The sequence below is a fragment of the Nerophis ophidion genome, linkage group LG08 (assembly GCF_033978795.1).
Source record: "Nerophis ophidion isolate RoL-2023_Sa linkage group LG08, RoL_Noph_v1.0, whole genome shotgun sequence".
NCBI lineage: Eukaryota > Metazoa > Chordata > Actinopteri > Syngnathiformes > Syngnathidae > Nerophis > Nerophis ophidion.
In genome coordinates this window covers 20,019,747-20,038,127 of record NC_084618.1, presented here as the reverse complement: position 1 = coordinate 20,038,127, position 18,381 = coordinate 20,019,747, and the positions used below count along the sequence as shown (strand labels likewise).

Genomic DNA, 18,381 nt, shown 5'->3' with positions numbered 1-18,381 from the left:
GTACATATAACAATGCCAGTAACTTTATTATAATGTACATGTAACAATGCTAATATCTTTACAATAATAATAATGTACATGTAACAATGGTAATATATTTATAATATGGTACATGTAACAATGCTATTATAATCCTTATAATAATAATGTACATGTAACAATACTAACAGATTTATAATAACATACATGTAACAATACTACTATATTTATAATAATAATGTACATGTAACAATGCTAATATTGTCTTTATAATAACAATCTACATGAAGCAATGCTAATATCTTTACAATGATAACGTACATGTACAATGACCTTCTCTTTATAATAAATGTACATGTAACAATGCTCATATCTTTATAATAATGTACATGTAAAAAAGCTAATGTCATCTTTACAATGATAATGTACATGTAACAATGCTAATATCAACTTTATAATAAATGTACATGTAACAATATCATCTTTAGAATAATAATAATGTACATGTAACAATGCTAGTATCTTTATAGAAAATATGTAATGTACATGTAACAATGCTAATATCTTTATAATAATAATAATGTACATTTAACAATGCAAATATCTTTATAATAATAATATATAATATTAAACATGTAACAATGCTAATATGATCTTTATAATGATAATAAACATGTACCAATACTACTATCATCTCTAAAATAATTGTACATGTAACAATACTAATATATTTGTAATAAATGTAGGCTAAAATCTTTATAATAATAATATATAATAATGTATATGTAACAATGCTAATATCCCTATAAAAATAATGTACATGTAACACTGCTATTATTATCTTTATAATAATGTACATTGTGGACACAATGAAACAAGTCAACATTCCTCCTCGTTTAACGGTGTTGATGGGCTCATATTGCCCATCCAACTTGAAGCTGTAATATTGTACGGCGTGGCGCAGTGGGAGAGTGACCGTGCGCAACCCAAGGGTCACTGGTTCAAATCCCACCTAGTACCAACCTCGTCACGTCCGTTGTGTCCTGAGCAAGACACTTCACCCTTGCTCCTGATGGGTGCTGGTTGGCGCCTTGCATGGCAGCTCCCTCCATCAGTGTGTGAATGTGTGTGTGAATGGGTAAATGTGGAAGTAGTGTCAAAGCGCTTTGAGTACCTTGAAGGTAGAAAAGCGCTATACAAGTACAACCCATTTATCATTTATTTATTTATTTCTATGGGGCATTTGGCCTGTAATCCTATTTTATTCACCTAATTGTGACTTTGCAGACCTTCTCACTAGTGTCAAAGTTTGTGGATAGGCTGGACAATTTATCACATTTAGATTTTTGATTATGACTTCTCCACATCGTATAAATAGTGTAATCTGGAACAAAAACCGCGCAATGTGCATGCAAATTCCTGAGTTTGTGACTGTGAAAGGGATGAGTGATTTAAAGAAAGATCAGGTCTACTAGAAGTTTGGAATGTTATCATTGTTGCTTTTTATTTGACAGCGCAAGTATTTAGAATCAAATAAACTCACCTAAATAAGAAAGGCAAATCTGCATTAACGCAATGGAGGACGGAGTCACAAAATTGGCCTTTAGAACGGAATCGGCTAGTAAAAGCAGAATATCAGAAACAATGACAAGAATGTGAGTGAAATGTTATTGTGAAGATAATGAACAATTGTTTGGAAAATAATATGTCCTGTATGCTTATTTACCCCTGACACACGTCCTAAACTAAACATGTGCAGACGACCACTTGAAAGAGAAAGCTAAAGATAGCAAGAACAATCGTACACACACAACACATCTCATCTGTTGTGAACGACATCATGGATGTAACATCAATGTACAAACAATCATACACACAGCATCTCATCTGTTGTGTTATTGTGAACGACATCATGGATGTAACATCAATGTACGAATAATCGCACACACGCACGCACACACACCTTATCTGTTGTGTTGTTGTGAACGACATCATTAATGTAAGATCAATGTACAAACAAACACACACACAACACATCTCACATGTTGTCTTGTGAATGGATGTAACATCAATGTAAAATCAATCATACACAACGCGTCTCATCTGTTGTGTTGTTGTGAACGACATCATGGATGTAACATCAATGTAAAAACACACACACACCTGATCTGTTGTGCTTTTGTTAACAACATCAGGGATGTAACATCAATGTACAAACAATCATACACACACAACATCTCATTTGTTGTGTTGTTGTGAACGACATCATGGATGTAATATCAATGTACAAACAATCATATACACACACACACACACACAAACACACACACACACACACACCTTATCTGTTGTGTTGTTGTGAACGACATCATTAATGTAAGATCAATCTACACACAATCATACACACACAACACATCTCATATGTTGTGTTGTTGTTAATGGCATCATGGATGTAACATCAATGTACAAACAAGCATACACACACAACACATGTCATCAACGTGTTGTTGTGAACGACATCATGGACGTAACATCAATGTAAAAACAATCATACACACACGTCATTATTGTGTTGTTGTGAACGACATCATGGCTGTAACATCAATGTACAAACAATCATACACACACCACATCTCATCTGTTGTGTTGTTGTGAACGACATCATGAATGAAACAGCAATGTACAAACAATAATACACACACAACACATCTGTTGTGTTGTTGTTAACGACATCATGGATGTAACATCAATGTACAAACAATCATACACACACGTCATCATTGTGTTGTTGTTAACGACATCATGGATGTAACATCAATGTACAAACAATCATACACACACACAACATCTTATCTGTTGTGTTGTGAACGACATCAGCCTTAAATTGTCTTAATGGTCAAGCGCAGAACAGCAGCAGACTTCCCCCTTCACAATAAAAGCGCCGTGTGCAACACCCGGTCTAAATGTGCAAATAAAACAAGAGTTTCAAAAAGGTACCTTACACAAGCATAATGTAATTAAAATACTTAAATGGAAATTCAAAAAGTTCAAATGGAAAACTGAATACTATTGTTCCTATATTGCTGTTGTTATTTCAATGTTACTAATGACTTGCTATTCATTTGTTACTAATTTATGTACGTTTAAAGTTCAAGTACAATTAATATTCATGTTCTCAAAAGAAGGTATGGCACTGATCACGGCCCATGTACGACTAGACGGGTATGCTTACTTGTTCTGCGGGGAACAGGGTCTGGTCAGATACTGGCACATTGGCAAGAGAAGGAAAGCGAACGCGATGGTAGCGAGCACTGGGGAGAGAGAGAGAGAGAGAGAGAGACACAAGACATCACTAGCCGCCTTGCCGCGTGCTAACGGCAGGAGCGACGTCTCCTTACCTGCCGTGCAGATGGTGAAGACCACCTGCACCGAGTCAAAGAAGAAGAACATGACCAGCAGGGACACGGAGGCTCCTATGGGGAGAAAGAGCGCCTGCGTGGAGTCTATGGTCTGAATACCTGCCGCACAAGGACCGGAGAGCAGGTTAGCGTCGGCACCGAGGTCTTGGAGACCGAGCGTCTGAGGGGAACACTCACTGCTGTTTGTGTTGTTGCCGTTGAAAGAGCCCGTTGTTGTGGGGTTGCCATCTTTGTCCTTCTCTTGGTTCTCACAGTCCATGTTTAATGACCTGCAACACATTCAGTCATCCTTCAGAGGTCTGACCTGCTAACTAGACTCTGATAGAAAGCCCTGCTTCCTGTCCGAGTCAATCCATGAACTTCATTAAGTCAGGTCAGTAGTGGTGGCTCGCTCGCCGAGTGAACGACGGGATCAGGCTCTTGATTGAGTGTGTCGACTCCCGATCTAAAGGTTTATTTGTTTGGTCCTTTAAAGCTGCGGTGATCAACATGTGTGATTGTAGCAGTGTGTGTGTGACTGGGGTGTCCTAGGTATGACCTTTAAGTGCATCCGGCTCCTCTATGGGGTCTTGGGGCACTAGGACAGTGGTTCTCAAATGGGTGTACGCGTACCCCTGGGGGATCTTGAAGGTATGCCAAGAGGTATGTGAGATTTTTTTTTAAATAATCTAAAAATAGCAACAATTAAAAAATACTTTATAAATATATTTATTAGGGCTGCGAATCTTTGGGTGTCCCACGATTCGATTCAATGTGGATTCTTGGGGTCGCGAATCGATAATATATCGATTTTTTCGATTCAACGAGATTCTCGACTCAAACACGAAATTTTTCCGATTCAAAAGGATTCTGTATTCATTCAATACATAGGATTTCAGCAGGATCTACCCCAGTCTGCTGACATGTTAGCAGAGTATAGTAGATTTAAAAAAAAAAAAAAGCTTTTATAATTATAAAGGACAATGTTTTATCAACTGATTGCAATAATGTAAATTTGTTTGAACTATTAAACGAACCAAAAATATGACTTATTTTATCTGTGTGAAAACATTGGACACAGTGTGTTGTCAAGCTTATGAGATGCGATGCAAGTGTAAGCCACTGTGACACTATTGTTGTTGTTTTTTTTTTTTTTTATAAATGTCTAATGATAATGTAAATGAGGGATTTTTAATCATTGCTATGCTGAAAATAAAACTAATATTGATACTGTTGATGATAATATTCAGTTTTGTTTCACTACTTTTGGTTTGTTCTGTGTCGTGTTTGTGTCTCCTCTCAATTGCTCTGTTTATTGCAGTTCTGAGTGTTGCTGGGTCAGGTTTGGTTTTGGAATTGGTATTGCTATGTAGTGGTTTGTTGGATCGATAAAAAAAAAAAGTAAATATAAAATAAATAAATAAATAAAAAATAGATTTTTAATCGATTCTGAATCGCACAACGCATTAGAATCGATTTTTTCCCATGCCCCTAATATTTATTGAATAATACTTCAACAAAATATGAATGTAAGTTCATAAACTGTGAAAAGAAATGCAACAATGCAATATTCAGTGTTGACAGCTAGATTTTTTTGTGGACATGTTCCATAAATATTGATGTTAAAGATTTCTTTTTTTGTGAAGAAATTTTTAGAATAAAATTGATGAATCCAGATGGATCTCTATTACAATCCCCAAAGAATGCACTTTAAGTTGATGATTACTTCTATGTGTATAAATCTTTATTTATAATTTCATCACTTTGTGGAGAGGTGGGGCCGGCAGTCCGACAGTGAGGCAGGGCACGCCGGAGCCCGGCCCAAGATGGCGGCGAGGAGGCGCCCAGCTGGGCACAATTAAATAATCCTGGCACACTCTGTAAAAGGGCGACAGCTGGAAACGTGGGGGGGAGAGGCGTAGACCAGAGACGAAGCCAGAGAGAAGCGGACGTGAAGCGAGCGCGGAAGAGGAAGAGAGCCAGAGGAAGACGCAGACGCGGCTGGCTGAAAAGCAAAAGCTGAATGGTTTTATTGAAATAATAAAACAAAAGTAACAAACTGCTTGACGTAATGTCTATCTCTGGTGGTCCATGGAACCCGGACGGTGAGAGACCGTCACACACATGTTTATTTTTCAACAAGTTTTTAGTTATTTTTATCTCTTTTTCCAAATAGTTCAAGAAAGACCACTACAAATGAGCAATATTTGTCCCTGTTATACAATTTAATAAATCAGAAACTGATGACATAGAGCTGGATTTTACATCTTTATCTCTTCTTTTCAACCAATAATACTTTGCTCTGATTAGGGGGTACTTGAATTAAAAAAATGCTCACATGGGGTACATCCCTGAAAAAAGAAGAAGGCTGCAGCAGAAAAGGGTCCCCAGTCTTGGGACTCCACACCACTGAACCCTGACCCGATTCTGTCAAGGATCGTGTGGTGACTGTCTGTGCACCAGTCTCCCCACGTTAAAACTAAGTCACGCACAGGCATCCTCCATAAAGGGATACACCACTACGTCGTACTCGTTCTAGTGACCGCAGATGATGATGGTGTGTGACTGGGACTACACTGGAGAGGGGAGGGTTTACAGACGCGCAAAAACGCATTGGTCGACGTGTGTGCTTGTAGCGGTGTGTGACTGGAACACAGACGGGGTGTGGAGGTGGAGACGAGAGGCAGAGGGTTTGACCATCTGACCAAAGATGAATGACAAGCAGGACAAAGAGTACAACTTTGGACACATTTGAAAGTCTAGACTTGGTAAGGTGAAAATGTCACAAACAAGCGGCACTCTCACATGTGGTAACAGGAAGGAGAAACAGGATCAGCTGAAGCTGAGGCCTTGGTTTCTTTGGAATGGCAATCTTCGTCAGAACCTCACCTGGATGCTGCTTTTGCACATTTAAGTTGTATTTTGTCGATTTTGTGTATTTTCACAAATTAAAATGGATCTTTATATGTGTATGTTAAGTTATACCAAGCTCAGCGATAAAGCCATATAAATACTACACATAGGTTCCATCTGATGTCTTTTGATATGATTCATTCATTTTGCACATTTGGTAAATAAATCACTTCACCTGACAAAACATCTGAGGAGCCACATAGGAGCCGAAAGACATGGCTCTTTTTAGTGAGCCAAGCCAAATGTGGTGGCTCTTTTTAGTGAGCCGGGGCCAAAAGAGCTGTCCGACTCTTATTAGTGAGCCGAGCCAGAAGAGCCGACTCTTTTTAGTGAGCCGAGCCAAAAGAGCCTGCTGACCCTTTTTAGTGAGCCGAGTCAAAAGAGCCAGCTAACTCTTTATAGCAAGCCGGGGCCAAAAGAGCCTATTCTTTAAAGTGAGCCGAGCCAAAAGAGCCTGCTAACTCTTTTTAGTGAGCCGAGTCAAAAGAGCAGACCACCTCTTTTTGGTGAGCAGAGCCAAAAAAGATCACCTGCTCTTTTTAGTGAGCAGAGCCAAAAGAGCTGACCGGCTCTTTTTAGCGAGCCGAGCCAAAAGAACCCAATTATTTTAGCAAGCCGAGCCAAAAGAGCAGACCGCCTCTTTTTGTGAGCAGAGCCAAAACAGCTGAATTATTTTAGTGAGCCAAGGCAAAAGAGCTGGCCGACTCTTTTTAGTGAGCCGATCCAAAAGAGCCGGCCGACACTTTTTAGTGAGCCAAGCCAAAAGAGCTGGCCGACTCTTTTTAGTGAGCCGAGCCAAAAGAGCCAGCCGACTCTTCTTATTGAGCCAAGCCAAATGATCCTGCCAGCTTTTTTGACTCTTTTTACTCAGCTGGGGCCCAAAAAGTCGACTCTTTATAGCGAGCCGGGGCCAAAAGAGCCTATTCTTTAAAGTGAGCCGAGCCAAAAGAGCCTGCTGACCCTTTTTAGTGAGCCGAGCCAAAAGAGCCTGCCAACTCTCTTTAGTGAGCCGAGGCAAAAGAGCCAGCCGACTCTTCTTATTGAGCCAAGCCAAATGATCCTGCCAGCTTTTTTGACTCTTTTTACTCAGCTGGGGCCCAAAAAGTCGACTCTTTATAGCGAGCCGGGGCCAAAAGAGCCTATTCTTTAAAGTGAGCCGAGCCAAAAGAGCCTGCTGACCCTTTTTAGTGAGCCGAGCCAAAAGAGCCTGCCAACTCTCTTTAGTGAGCCGAGGCAAAAGAGCCGGCCGACTCTTTTTAGTGAGCCGAGCCAAAAGAGCCTGCTGACCCTTTTTAGTAAGCCGAGTCAAAAGAGCCAGCCACCTCAAAAGAGCTGATTGACTCTTTTTAGTGAGCCAGGGCCAAAAGAGCCGACTCTTTGTAGTGAGCCGAGCCATAAGAGCCTGCTAACTCTTTTTAGTGAGTCGAATCAAAAGAGCCGGTCGACTCTTTTATATGAGCCGAGCCAAAAGAACCGGCCGACTCTTTTTTTGTGAGCCGAGCCAAAAGAGCCAAAATTGCTGACCAACTCTTTTTTGTGAGCCGAGTCAAAAAGAGTCGGCTGGCTATTTATAGTGAGTCGAGCGAAAAGAGCCGACTCTTTTTAGTACGCCGAGCCAAAAAAGCCAAAATTGCTGACCAACTCTTTTTTGTGAGCCGAGTCAAAAGAGTCGGCTGGCTATTTATGGTGAGTCGAGCGAATAGAGCCGACTCTTTTTAGTAAGCCGAGCCAAAAAAGCCTAAATTGCTGACCAACTCTTATTTGTGAGCCGAGTCAAAAGAGTCGGCTGGCTATTTATGGTGAGTCGAGCGAAAAGAGCCGACTCTTTTTAGTAAGCCGAGCCAAAAAAGCCAAAATTGCTGACCAACTCTTTTTTGTGAGCCGAGTCAAAAGAGTCGGCTGGCTATTTATAGTGAGTCGAGCGAAAAGTGCCGACTCTTTTTAGTAAGCCGAGCCAAAAGAGCTGACCAGCGCTTTTTAGTGAGCCGAGCCAAAAGAGTCAAATTATTTTAGTGAACCGAGGCAAAAGAGCTGCGTCATTTTCGTAAAGAGTCGAAAGAGTCGCCTCTTTTTAGTGAGCCGAGCCTAAAGAGCCGTCCGACTCTTTTTGGTGTGACGAGTCAAAAGAGCAGACCGCCTCTTTTTGGTGAGCAGAGACAAAATAGCTCACCTTCTCTTTTTAGTGAGCCGAGCCAAGGGAGCCGAATTATTTTAGTGAGCAGAGCCAAAAGAGCTGACCGGCTCTTTTTAGCGAGCCGAGCCAAAAGAGCCCAATTATTTTTGTGAGCAGAGTCAAAAGAGCTGACCGGCTCTTTTTAGCGAGCCGAGCCAAAAGAGCCCAATTATTTTTGTGAGCAGAGTCAAAAGAGCTGACCGGCTCTTTTTAGCGAGCCGAGCCAAAAGAGCCCAATTATTTTAGTGAGCCGAGCCAAAAGAGCCGTCCGACTCTTTTTGGTGAGACGAGTCAAAAGAGCAGACCGCCTCATTTTAGTGAGCCGAGCCAAAAGAGCCAAATTATTTTAGTGAGCAGAGCCAAAAGAGCTGACCGGCTCTTTTTAGCGAGCCGAGCCAAAAGAGCCCAATTATTTTAGTGAGCCGAGCCAAAAGAGCCGTCCGACTCTTTTTGGTGAGACGAGTCAAAAGAGCAGACCGCCTCTTTTTAGTGAGCCGAGACAAAAAAGATCACCTGCTCTTTTTAGTGAGCAGAGCCAAAAGAGCCCAATTATTTTAGTGAGCCGAGACAAAAAAGATCACCTGCTCTTTTTAGTGAGCAGAGACAAAAAGAGCCGAATTATTTCAGTGAGCAGAGTCCAAAGTGCTGACCGGCTCTTTTTAGCGAGCCGAGCAAAAAGAGCTGACCGGCTCTTTTTAGCGAGCCGAGCCAAAAGAGCCGTTCGACTCTTTTTGGTGAGACGAGCCAAAAGAGCCGAATTATTTTAGTGAGCAGAGTCAAAAGAGCTGACCGGCTCTTTTTAGCGAGCCGAGCCAAAAAAGCCCAATTATTTTAGTGAGCCAAGCCAAAAGAGCCGTCCGACTCTTTTTGGTGAGACGAGCCAAAAGAGCCCAATTATTTTAGTGTGCCGAGCCAAAAGAGCCGTCCGACTCTTTTTGGTGAGACGAGTCAAAAGAGCAGACTGCCTCTTTTTAGTGAGCAGAGCCAAAAGAGCTGACCGGCTCTTTTTAGCGAGCCGAGCCAAAAGAGCCCAATTATTTTAGTGAGCCGAGCCAAAAGAGACGAATTATTTTAGTGAGCAGAGTCAAAAGAGCTGACCGGCTCTTTTTAGCGAGCCGAGCCAAAAGAGCCGAATTATTTTAGTGAGCAGAGTCAAAAGAGCAGACCGCCTCTTTTTAGTGAGCCGAGCCAAAAGAGCCGAATTATTTTAGTGAGCAGAGTCAAAAGAGCTGACCGGCTCTTTTTAGCGAGCCGAGCCAAAAAAGCCCAATTATTTTAGTGAGCCAAGCCAAAAGAGCCATCCGACTCTTTTTGGTGAGACGAGCCAAAAGAGCCCAATTATTTTAGTGTGCCGAGCCAAAAGAGCCGTCCGACTCTTTTTGGTGAGACGAGTCAAAAGAGCAGACCGCCTCTTTTTAGTGAGCAGAGACAAAAAAGCTCACCTGCTCTTTTTAGTGAGCAGAGCCAAAAGAGCTGACCGGCTCTTTTTAGCGAGCCGAGCCAAAAGAGCCCAATTATTTTAGTGAGCAGAGCCAAAAGAGCCATCCAACTCTTTTTAGTGAGCCGAGCCAAAAGAGCCGAATTATTTTAGTGAGCAGAGTCAAAAGAGCTGACCGGCTCTTTTTAGCGAGCCGAGCCAAAAGAGCTGACCGGCTCTTTTTGGTGAGACGAGTCAAAAGAGCAGACCGCCTCTTTTTAGTGAGCCGAGCCAAAAGAGCCGAATTATTTTAGTGAGCAGAGTCAAAAGAGCTGACCGGCTCTTTTTAGCGAGCCGAGCCAAAAAAGCCCAATTATTTTAGTGAGCCAAGCCAAAAGAGCCGTTCGACTCTTTTTGGTGAGACGAGCCAAAAGAGCCCAATTATTTTAGTGTGCCGAGCCAAAAGAGCTGTCCGACTCTTTTTGGTGAGACGAGTCAAAAGAGCAGACCGCCTCTTTTTAGTGAGCAGAGCCAAAAAAGATCACCGGCTCTTTTTAGCGAGCCGAGCCAAAAGAGCCCAATTATTTTAGTGAACCGAGTCAAAAGAGCCATCCAACTCTTTTTGGTGAGACGAGTCAAAAGAGCACACCGCCTCTTTTTAGTGAGCCGAGCCAAAAGAGCCGAATTATTTTAGTGAGCAGAGTCAAAAGAGTTGACCGGCTCTTTTTAGCGAGCCGAGCCAAAAGAGCCCAATTATTTTAGAGAGCCGAGCCAAAAGAGCCGTCCGACTCTTTTTGGTGAGACGAGTCAAAAGAGCAGACCGCCTCTTTTTGGTGAGACGAGTCAAAAGAGCAGACCGCCTCTTTTTAGTGAGCAGAGCCAAAAAAGCTCACCTGCTCTTTTTAGTGAGCAGAGCCAAAAGAGCTGACCGGCTCTTTTTAGCGAGCCGAGCCAAAAGAGCCCAATTATTTTAGTGAACCGAGTCAAAAGAGCCATCACACTCTTTTTGGTGAGACGAGTCAAAAGAGCAGACCGCCTCTTTTTAGTGAGCCGAGCCAAAAGAGCCGAATTATTTTAGTGAGCAGAGTCAAAAGAGCTGACCGGCTCTTTTTAGCGAGCCGAGCCAAAAGAGCCCAATTATTTTAGAGAGCCGAGCCAAAAGAGCCGTCCGACTCTTTTTGGTGAGACGAGTCAAAAGAGCAGACCGCCTCTTTTTGGTGAGACGAGTCAAAAGAGCAGACCGCCTCTTTTTAGTGAGCAGAGGCAAAAATGCTCACCTGCTCTTTTTAGTGAGCAGAGCCAGAAGAGCTGACCGGCTCTTTTTAGCGAGCCGAGCCAGAAGAGCTGACCGGCTCTTTTTAGCGAGCCGAGCCAAAAGAGCCCAATTATTTTAGTGAACCGAGTCAAAAGAGCCATCCAACTCTTTTTGGTGAGACGAGTCAAAAGAGCAGACCGCCTCTTTTTAGTGAGCCGAGCCAAAAGAGCCGAATTATTTTAGTGAGTTGAGTCAAAAGAGCTGACCGGCTCTTTTTAGCGAGCCGAGCCAAAAGAGCCCAATTATTTTAGAGAGCCGAGCCAAAAGAGCCGTCCGACTCTTTTTGGTGAGACGAGTCAAAAGAGCAGACCGCCTCTTTTTAGTGAGCAGAGCCAAAAAAGCTCACCTGCTCTTTTTAGTGAGCAGAGCCAAAAGAGCTGACCGGCTCTTTTTAGCGAGCCGAGCCAAAAGAACCCAATTATTTTAGTGAGCCGAGGCAAAACAGCTGGCCGACTCTTTTTGGTGAGACGAGTCAAAAGAGCAGACCGCCTCTTTTTAGTGAGCCGAGCCAAAAGAGCCCAATTATTTTAGAGAGCCGAGCCAAAAGAGCCGTCCGACTCTTTTTGGTGAGACGAGTCAAAAGAGCAGACCGCCTCTTTTTAGTGAGCAGAGCCAAAAAAGCTCACCTGCTCTTTTTAGTGAGCAGAGCCAAAAGAGCTGACCGGCTCTTTTTAGCGAGCCGAGCCAAAAGAACCCAATTATTTTAGTGAGCCGAGGCAAAACAGCCGGCCGACTCTTTTTGGTGAGACGAGTCAAAAAGGCAGACCGCCTCTTTTTAGTGAGCCGAGCCAAAAGAGCCGAATTATTTTAGTGAGCAGAGTCAAAAGAGCTGACCGGCTCTTTTTAGCGAGCCGAGCCAAAAGAGCCCAATTATTTTAGAGAGCCGAGCCAAAAGAGCCGTCCGACTCTTTTTGGTGAGACGAGTCAAAAGAGCAGACCGCCTCTTTTTAGTGAGCAGAGCCAAAAAAGCTCACCGCCTCTTTTTAGTGAGCCGAGCCAAAAGAGCAGAATTATTTTAGTGAGCAGAGTCAAAAGAGCCATCCAACTCTTTTTGGTGAGACGAGTCAAAAGAGCAGACCGCCTCTTTTTAGTGAGCCGAGCCAAAAGAGCCAAATTATTTTAGTGAGCAGAGTCAAAAGAGTTGACCGGCTCTTTTTGGTGAGACGAGTCAAAAGAGCAGACCGCCTCTTTTTAGTGAGCCGAGCCAAAAGAGCCGAATTATTTTAGTGAGCAGAGTCAAAAGAGCTGACCGGCTCTTTTTAGCGAGCCGAGCCAAAAGAGCCCAATTATTTTAGTGAGCAGAGCCAAAAGAGCTGACCGGCTCTTTTTAGCGAGCCGAGCCAAAGGAACCCAATTATTTTAGTGAGCCGAGGCAAAACAGCCGGCCGACTCTTTTTGGTGGGACGAGTCAAAAGAGCAGACCGCCTCTTTTTAGTGAGCCGAGACAAAAAAGATCACCTGCTCTTTTTAGTGAGCAGAGCCAAAAGAGCCCAATTATTTTAGTGAGCCGAGACAAAAAAGATCACCTGCTCTTTTTAGTGAGCAGAGACAAAAAGAGCCGAATTATTTCAGTGAGCAGAGTCCAAAGTGCTGACCGGCTCTTTTTAGCGAGCCGAGCAAAAAGAGCTGACCGGCTCTTTTTAGCGAGCCGAGCCAAAAGAGCCGTTCGACTCTTTTTGGTGAGACGAGCCAAAAGAGCCGAATTATTTTAGTGAGCAGAGTCAAAAGAGCTGACCGGCTCTTTTTAGCGAGCCGAGCCAAAAAAGCCCAATTATTTTAGTGAGCCAAGCCAAAAGAGCCGTCCGACTCTTTTTGGTGAGACGAGCCAAAAGAGCCCAATTATTTTAGTGTGCCGAGCCAAAAGAGCCGTCCGACTCTTTTTGGTGAGACGAGTCAAAAGAGCAGACTGCCTCTTTTTAGTGAGCAGAGCCAAAAGAGCTGACCGGCTCTTTTTAGCGAGCCGAGCCAAAAGAGCCCAATTATTTTAGTGAGCCGAGCCAAAAGAGACGAATTATTTTAGTGAGCAGAGTCAAAAGAGCTGACCGGCTCTTTTTAGCGAGCCGAGCCAAAAGAGCCGAATTATTTTAGTGAGCAGAGTCAAAAGAGCAGACCGCCTCTTTTTAGTGAGCCGAGCCAAAAGAGCCGAATTATTTTAGTGAGCAGAGTCAAAAGAGCTGACCGGCTCTTTTTAGCGAGCCGAGCCAAAAAAGCCCAATTATTTTAGTGAGCCAAGCCAAAAGAGCCATCCGACTCTTTTTGGTGAGACGAGCCAAAAGAGCCCAATTATTTTAGTGTGCCGAGCCAAAAGAGCCGTCCGACTCTTTTTGGTGAGACGAGTCAAAAGAGCAGACCGCCTCTTTTTAGTGAGCAGAGACAAAAAAGCTCACCTGCTCTTTTTAGTGAGCAGAGCCAAAAGAGCTGACCGGCTCTTTTTAGCGAGCCGAGCCAAAAGAGCCCAATTATTTTAGTGAGCAGAGCCAAAAGAGCCATCCAACTCTTTTTAGTGAGCCGAGCCAAAAGAGCCGAATTATTTTAGTGAGCAGAGTCAAAAGAGCTGACCGGCTCTTTTTAGCGAGCCGAGCCAAAAGAGCTGACCGGCTCTTTTTGGTGAGACGAGTCAAAAGAGCAGACCGCCTCTTTTTAGTGAGCCGAGCCAAAAGAGCCGAATTATTTTAGTGAGCAGAGTCAAAAGAGCTGACCGGCTCTTTTTAGCGAGCCGAGCCAAAAAAGCCCAATTATTTTAGTGAGCCAAGCCAAAAGAGCCGTTCGACTCTTTTTGGTGAGACGAGCCAAAAGAGCCCAATTATTTTAGTGTGCCGAGCCAAAAGAGCTGTCCGACTCTTTTTGGTGAGACGAGTCAAAAGAGCAGACCGCCTCTTTTTAGTGAGCAGAGCCAAAAAAGATCACCGGCTCTTTTTAGCGAGCCGAGCCAAAAGAGCCCAATTATTTTAGTGAACCGAGTCAAAAGAGCCATCCAACTCTTTTTGGTGAGACGAGTCAAAAGAGCACACCGCCTCTTTTTAGTGAGCCGAGCCAAAAGAGCCGAATTATTTTAGTGAGCAGAGTCAAAAGAGTTGACCGGCTCTTTTTAGCGAGCCGAGCCAAAAGAGCCCAATTATTTTAGAGAGCCGAGCCAAAAGAGCCGTCCGACTCTTTTTGGTGAGACGAGTCAAAAGAGCAGACCGCCTCTTTTTGGTGAGACGAGTCAAAAGAGCAGACCGCCTCTTTTTAGTGAGCAGAGCCAAAAAAGCTCACCTGCTCTTTTTAGTGAGCAGAGCCAAAAGAGCTGACCGGCTCTTTTTAGCGAGCCGAGCCAAAAGAGCCCAATTATTTTAGTGAACCGAGTCAAAAGAGCCATCACACTCTTTTTGGTGAGACGAGTCAAAAGAGCAGACCGCCTCTTTTTAGTGAGCCGAGCCAAAAGAGCCGAATTATTTTAGTGAGCAGAGTCAAAAGAGCTGACCGGCTCTTTTTAGCGAGCCGAGCCAAAAGAGCCCAATTATTTTAGAGAGCCGAGCCAAAAGAGCCGTCCGACTCTTTTTGGTGAGACGAGTCAAAAGAGCAGACCGCCTCTTTTTGGTGAGACGAGTCAAAAGAGCAGACCGCCTCTTTTTAGTGAGCAGAGGCAAAAATGCTCACCTGCTCTTTTTAGTGAGCAGAGCCAGAAGAGCTGACCGGCTCTTTTTAGCGAGCCGAGCCAGAAGAGCTGACCGGCTCTTTTTAGCGAGCCGAGCCAAAAGAGCCCAATTATTTTAGTGAACCGAGTCAAAAGAGCCATCCAACTCTTTTTGGTGAGACGAGTCAAAAGAGCAGACCGCCTCTTTTTAGTGAGCCGAGCCAAAAGAGCCGAATTATTTTAGTGAGTTGAGTCAAAAGAGCTGACCGGCTCTTTTTAGCGAGCCGAGCCAAAAGAGCCCAATTATTTTAGAGAGCCGAGCCAAAAGAGCCGTCCGACTCTTTTTGGTGAGACGAGTCAAAAGAGCAGACCGCCTCTTTTTAGTGAGCAGAGCCAAAAAAGCTCACCTGCTCTTTTTAGTGAGCAGAGCCAAAAGAGCTGACCGGCTCTTTTTAGCGAGCCGAGCCAAAAGAACCCAATTATTTTAGTGAGCCGAGGCAAAACAGCTGGCCGACTCTTTTTGGTGAGACGAGTCAAAAGAGCAGACCGCCTCTTTTTAGTGAGCCGAGCCAAAAGAGCCCAATTATTTTAGAGAGCCGAGCCAAAAGAGCCGTCCGACTCTTTTTGGTGAGACGAGTCAAAAGAGCAGACCGCCTCTTTTTAGTGAGCAGAGCCAAAAAAGCTCACCTGCTCTTTTTAGTGAGCAGAGCCAAAAGAGCTGACCGGCTCTTTTTAGCGAGCCGAGCCAAAAGAACCCAATTATTTTAGTGAGCCGAGGCAAAACAGCCGGCCGACTCTTTTTGGTGAGACGAGTCAAAAAGGCAGACCGCCTCTTTTTAGTGAGCCGAGCCAAAAGAGCCGAATTATTTTAGTGAGCAGAGTCAAAAGAGCTGACCGGCTCTTTTTAGCGAGCCGAGCCAAAAGAGCCCAATTATTTTAGAGAGCCGAGCCAAAAGAGCCGTCCGACTCTTTTTGGTGAGACGAGTCAAAAGAGCAGACCGCCTCTTTTTAGTGAGCAGAGCCAAAAAAGCTCACCGCCTCTTTTTAGTGAGCCGAGCCAAAAGAGCAGAATTATTTTAGTGAGCAGAGTCAAAAGAGCCATCCAACTCTTTTTGGTGAGACGAGTCAAAAGAGCAGACCGCCTCTTTTTAGTGAGCCGAGCCAAAAGAGCCAAATTATTTTAGTGAGCAGAGTCAAAAGAGTTGACCGGCTCTTTTTGGTGAGACGAGTCAAAAGAGCAGACCGCCTCTTTTTAGTGAGCCGAGCCAAAAGAGCCGAATTATTTTAGTGAGCAGAGTCAAAAGAGCTGACCGGCTCTTTTTAGCGAGCCGAGCCAAAAGAGCCCAATTATTTTAGTGAGCAGAGCCAAAAGAGCTGACCGGCTCTTTTTAGCGAGCCGAGCCAAAGGAACCCAATTATTTTAGTGAGCCGAGGCAAAACAGCCGGCCGACTCTTTTTGGTGGGACGAGTCAAAAGAGCAGACCGCCTCTTTTTAGTGAGCAGAGCCAAAAGAGCCGAATTATTTTAGTGAGCAGAGTCAAAAGAGTTGACCGGCTCTTTTTAGCGAGCCGAGCCAAAAAAGCCCAATTATTTTAGTGAGCCAAGCCAAAAGAGCCGTCCGACTCTTTTTGGTGAGACGAGTCAAAAGAGCAGACCGCCTCTTTTTAGTGAGCAGAGCCAAAAAAGATCACCTGCTCTTTTTAGTGAGCAGAGCCAAAAGACCTGACCGGCTCTTTTTAGCGAGCCGAGCCAAAAGAGCCCAATTATTTTAGTGAACCGAGTCAAAAGAGCCATCCAACTCTTTTTGGTGAGACGAGTCAAAAGAGCAGACCGCCTCTTTTTAGTGAGCCGAGCCAAAAGAGCCAAATTATTTTAGTGAGCAGAGTCAAAAGAGTTGACCGGCTCTTTTTAGAGAGCCGAGCCAAAAGAGCCGTCCGACTCTTTTTGGTGAGACGAGTCAAAAGAGCAGACCGCCTCTTTTTGGTGAGACGAGTCAAAAGAGCAGACCGCCTCTTTTTAGTGAGCAGAGCCAAAAAAGCTCACCTGCTCTTTTTAGTGAGCAGAGCCAAAAGAGCTGACCGGCTCTTTTTAGCGAGCCGAGCCAAAAGAGCCCAATTATTTTAGAGAGCCGAGCCAAAAGAGCCGTGCGACTCTTTTTGGTGAGACGAGTCAAAAGAGCAGACCGCCTCTTCTTAGTGAGCAGAGCCAAAAGAGCTGACCGGCTCTTTTTAGCGAGCCGAGCCAAAAGAACCCAATTATTTTAGTGAGCCGAGGCAAAACAGCCGGCCGACTCTTTTTAGTGAGCTGAGCCATAAGAGCATGCCGGCTCTTTTTAATGAGCCGAGCAAAGACAGTCGTCTCATTTTAGTGAGCCGAGCCAAAAGAGTGGGCTCTTTTTAGTGAGCCGAGCAATGACAGTCGTCTCATTTTAGTGAGCCGAGCCAAAAGAGTGGGCTCTTTTTAGTGAGCCGAACAATGACAGTCGTCTCATTTTAGTGAGCCGAGCCAAAAGAGTCGGCTCTTTTTAGTGAGACTTAACCAAAAGAGCAGAAAGTGTGTGAGGTCTTCATGGGGACACACTCATGCATGCACACAGAAATCACACACTCATTTGTCTCACCTCCAGGCTGAATAAACAGTTCTTGGAGGATTAAACGCAGGTGTGAGAGAGCTTTCTAACAGAGTCTTTTTGCCAAGCGCCGTGCCACGGATTGGTGCCGCTGTGTGAGCAGGGCCCCAGTGTTTACAAAACAATGAATGGACATTTTAATATTTGCTTCCCGTTTGTGTAACTTAATCAATTATAAGAAAGAAATATTCTCTCATTTAAGTGAGTTGGCCCAGAAGCCACCACTCAAACAAGTGTTCTTTTGGTACGGCAAACCACCTGTGTTGTGTTTTAATTGTCGCTTTCGTACACCAAACCACCTGCGTTGTGCGCTTGTTGTGTCATTTTACAGCAACAATACAAGGAAGACAACCTGGGCACTTTGTGGTCCACTGAAGATTGTGAGTAGGAAGCCCCGGACTCACCTGAAGCTGCCATAGACGATGAGAAGGATGGAGATAAGGAAGGTGGACACCTGGCTGGAGTCCACTAAAGAGTAGGCCCTGAGGACGAGATCAAAGAAAGACTTTTATAATATTACATCATTGTCGGCTTAATGACATTAAAGTTTCCTAGAGGCGCGGACAAGTCGCACAGGTTGGACCAGTTGAGGGCGAGCTCTTCTAAAAGTAAAACCGCTGACTTCTGCTACAACTCAGAGCTGTGTCACATCCAGAAGTACGCGGATGACACAGCCATCGTCGGGTGCATCAGGGACGGCAGAGAGGAGGAGTTTCGGAACCTGGTGAGGGAGTTTGTTGTCTGGTGCCACACGAACGTCTTGCAGCTCAATCCGTCAAAGACCAAGGAGCTGGTCATTGACTTTGGGAGGTCGAGTCCACGGTCACAACCTATTGTGATCGAGGGAGTTGAGGTACAGACCGTGGACTCATTCAAGTACCTCGGGGTTTGGGTGGACAATAAGCTGGAGTGGACTGTTAACACGGACCACCAGTACAAGA

The 18,381-nt window shown here is 44.2% G+C and overlaps 1 protein-coding gene across 1 annotated transcript in view; it reads right to left on the bottom strand.

The window, feature by feature from the left end:
- sppl3 (signal peptide peptidase 3) overlaps positions 1 to 18,381 on the bottom strand; it is a 93,329-nt gene that overhangs the window by 22,934 nt on the left and 52,014 nt on the right. Inside the window, exons 2-5 of the mRNA XM_061907974.1 lie at positions 17,845 to 17,922; positions 3,576 to 3,667; positions 3,378 to 3,497; positions 3,212 to 3,290 (exon numbers count right to left, since the gene is read on the bottom strand). Of these exons, the coding sequence (XP_061763958.1) occupies positions 3,212 to 3,290; positions 3,378 to 3,497; positions 3,576 to 3,667; positions 17,845 to 17,922 (369 nt within the window). The remainder of the gene's footprint in view (positions 1 to 3,211; positions 3,291 to 3,377; positions 3,498 to 3,575; positions 3,668 to 17,844; positions 17,923 to 18,381) is intronic.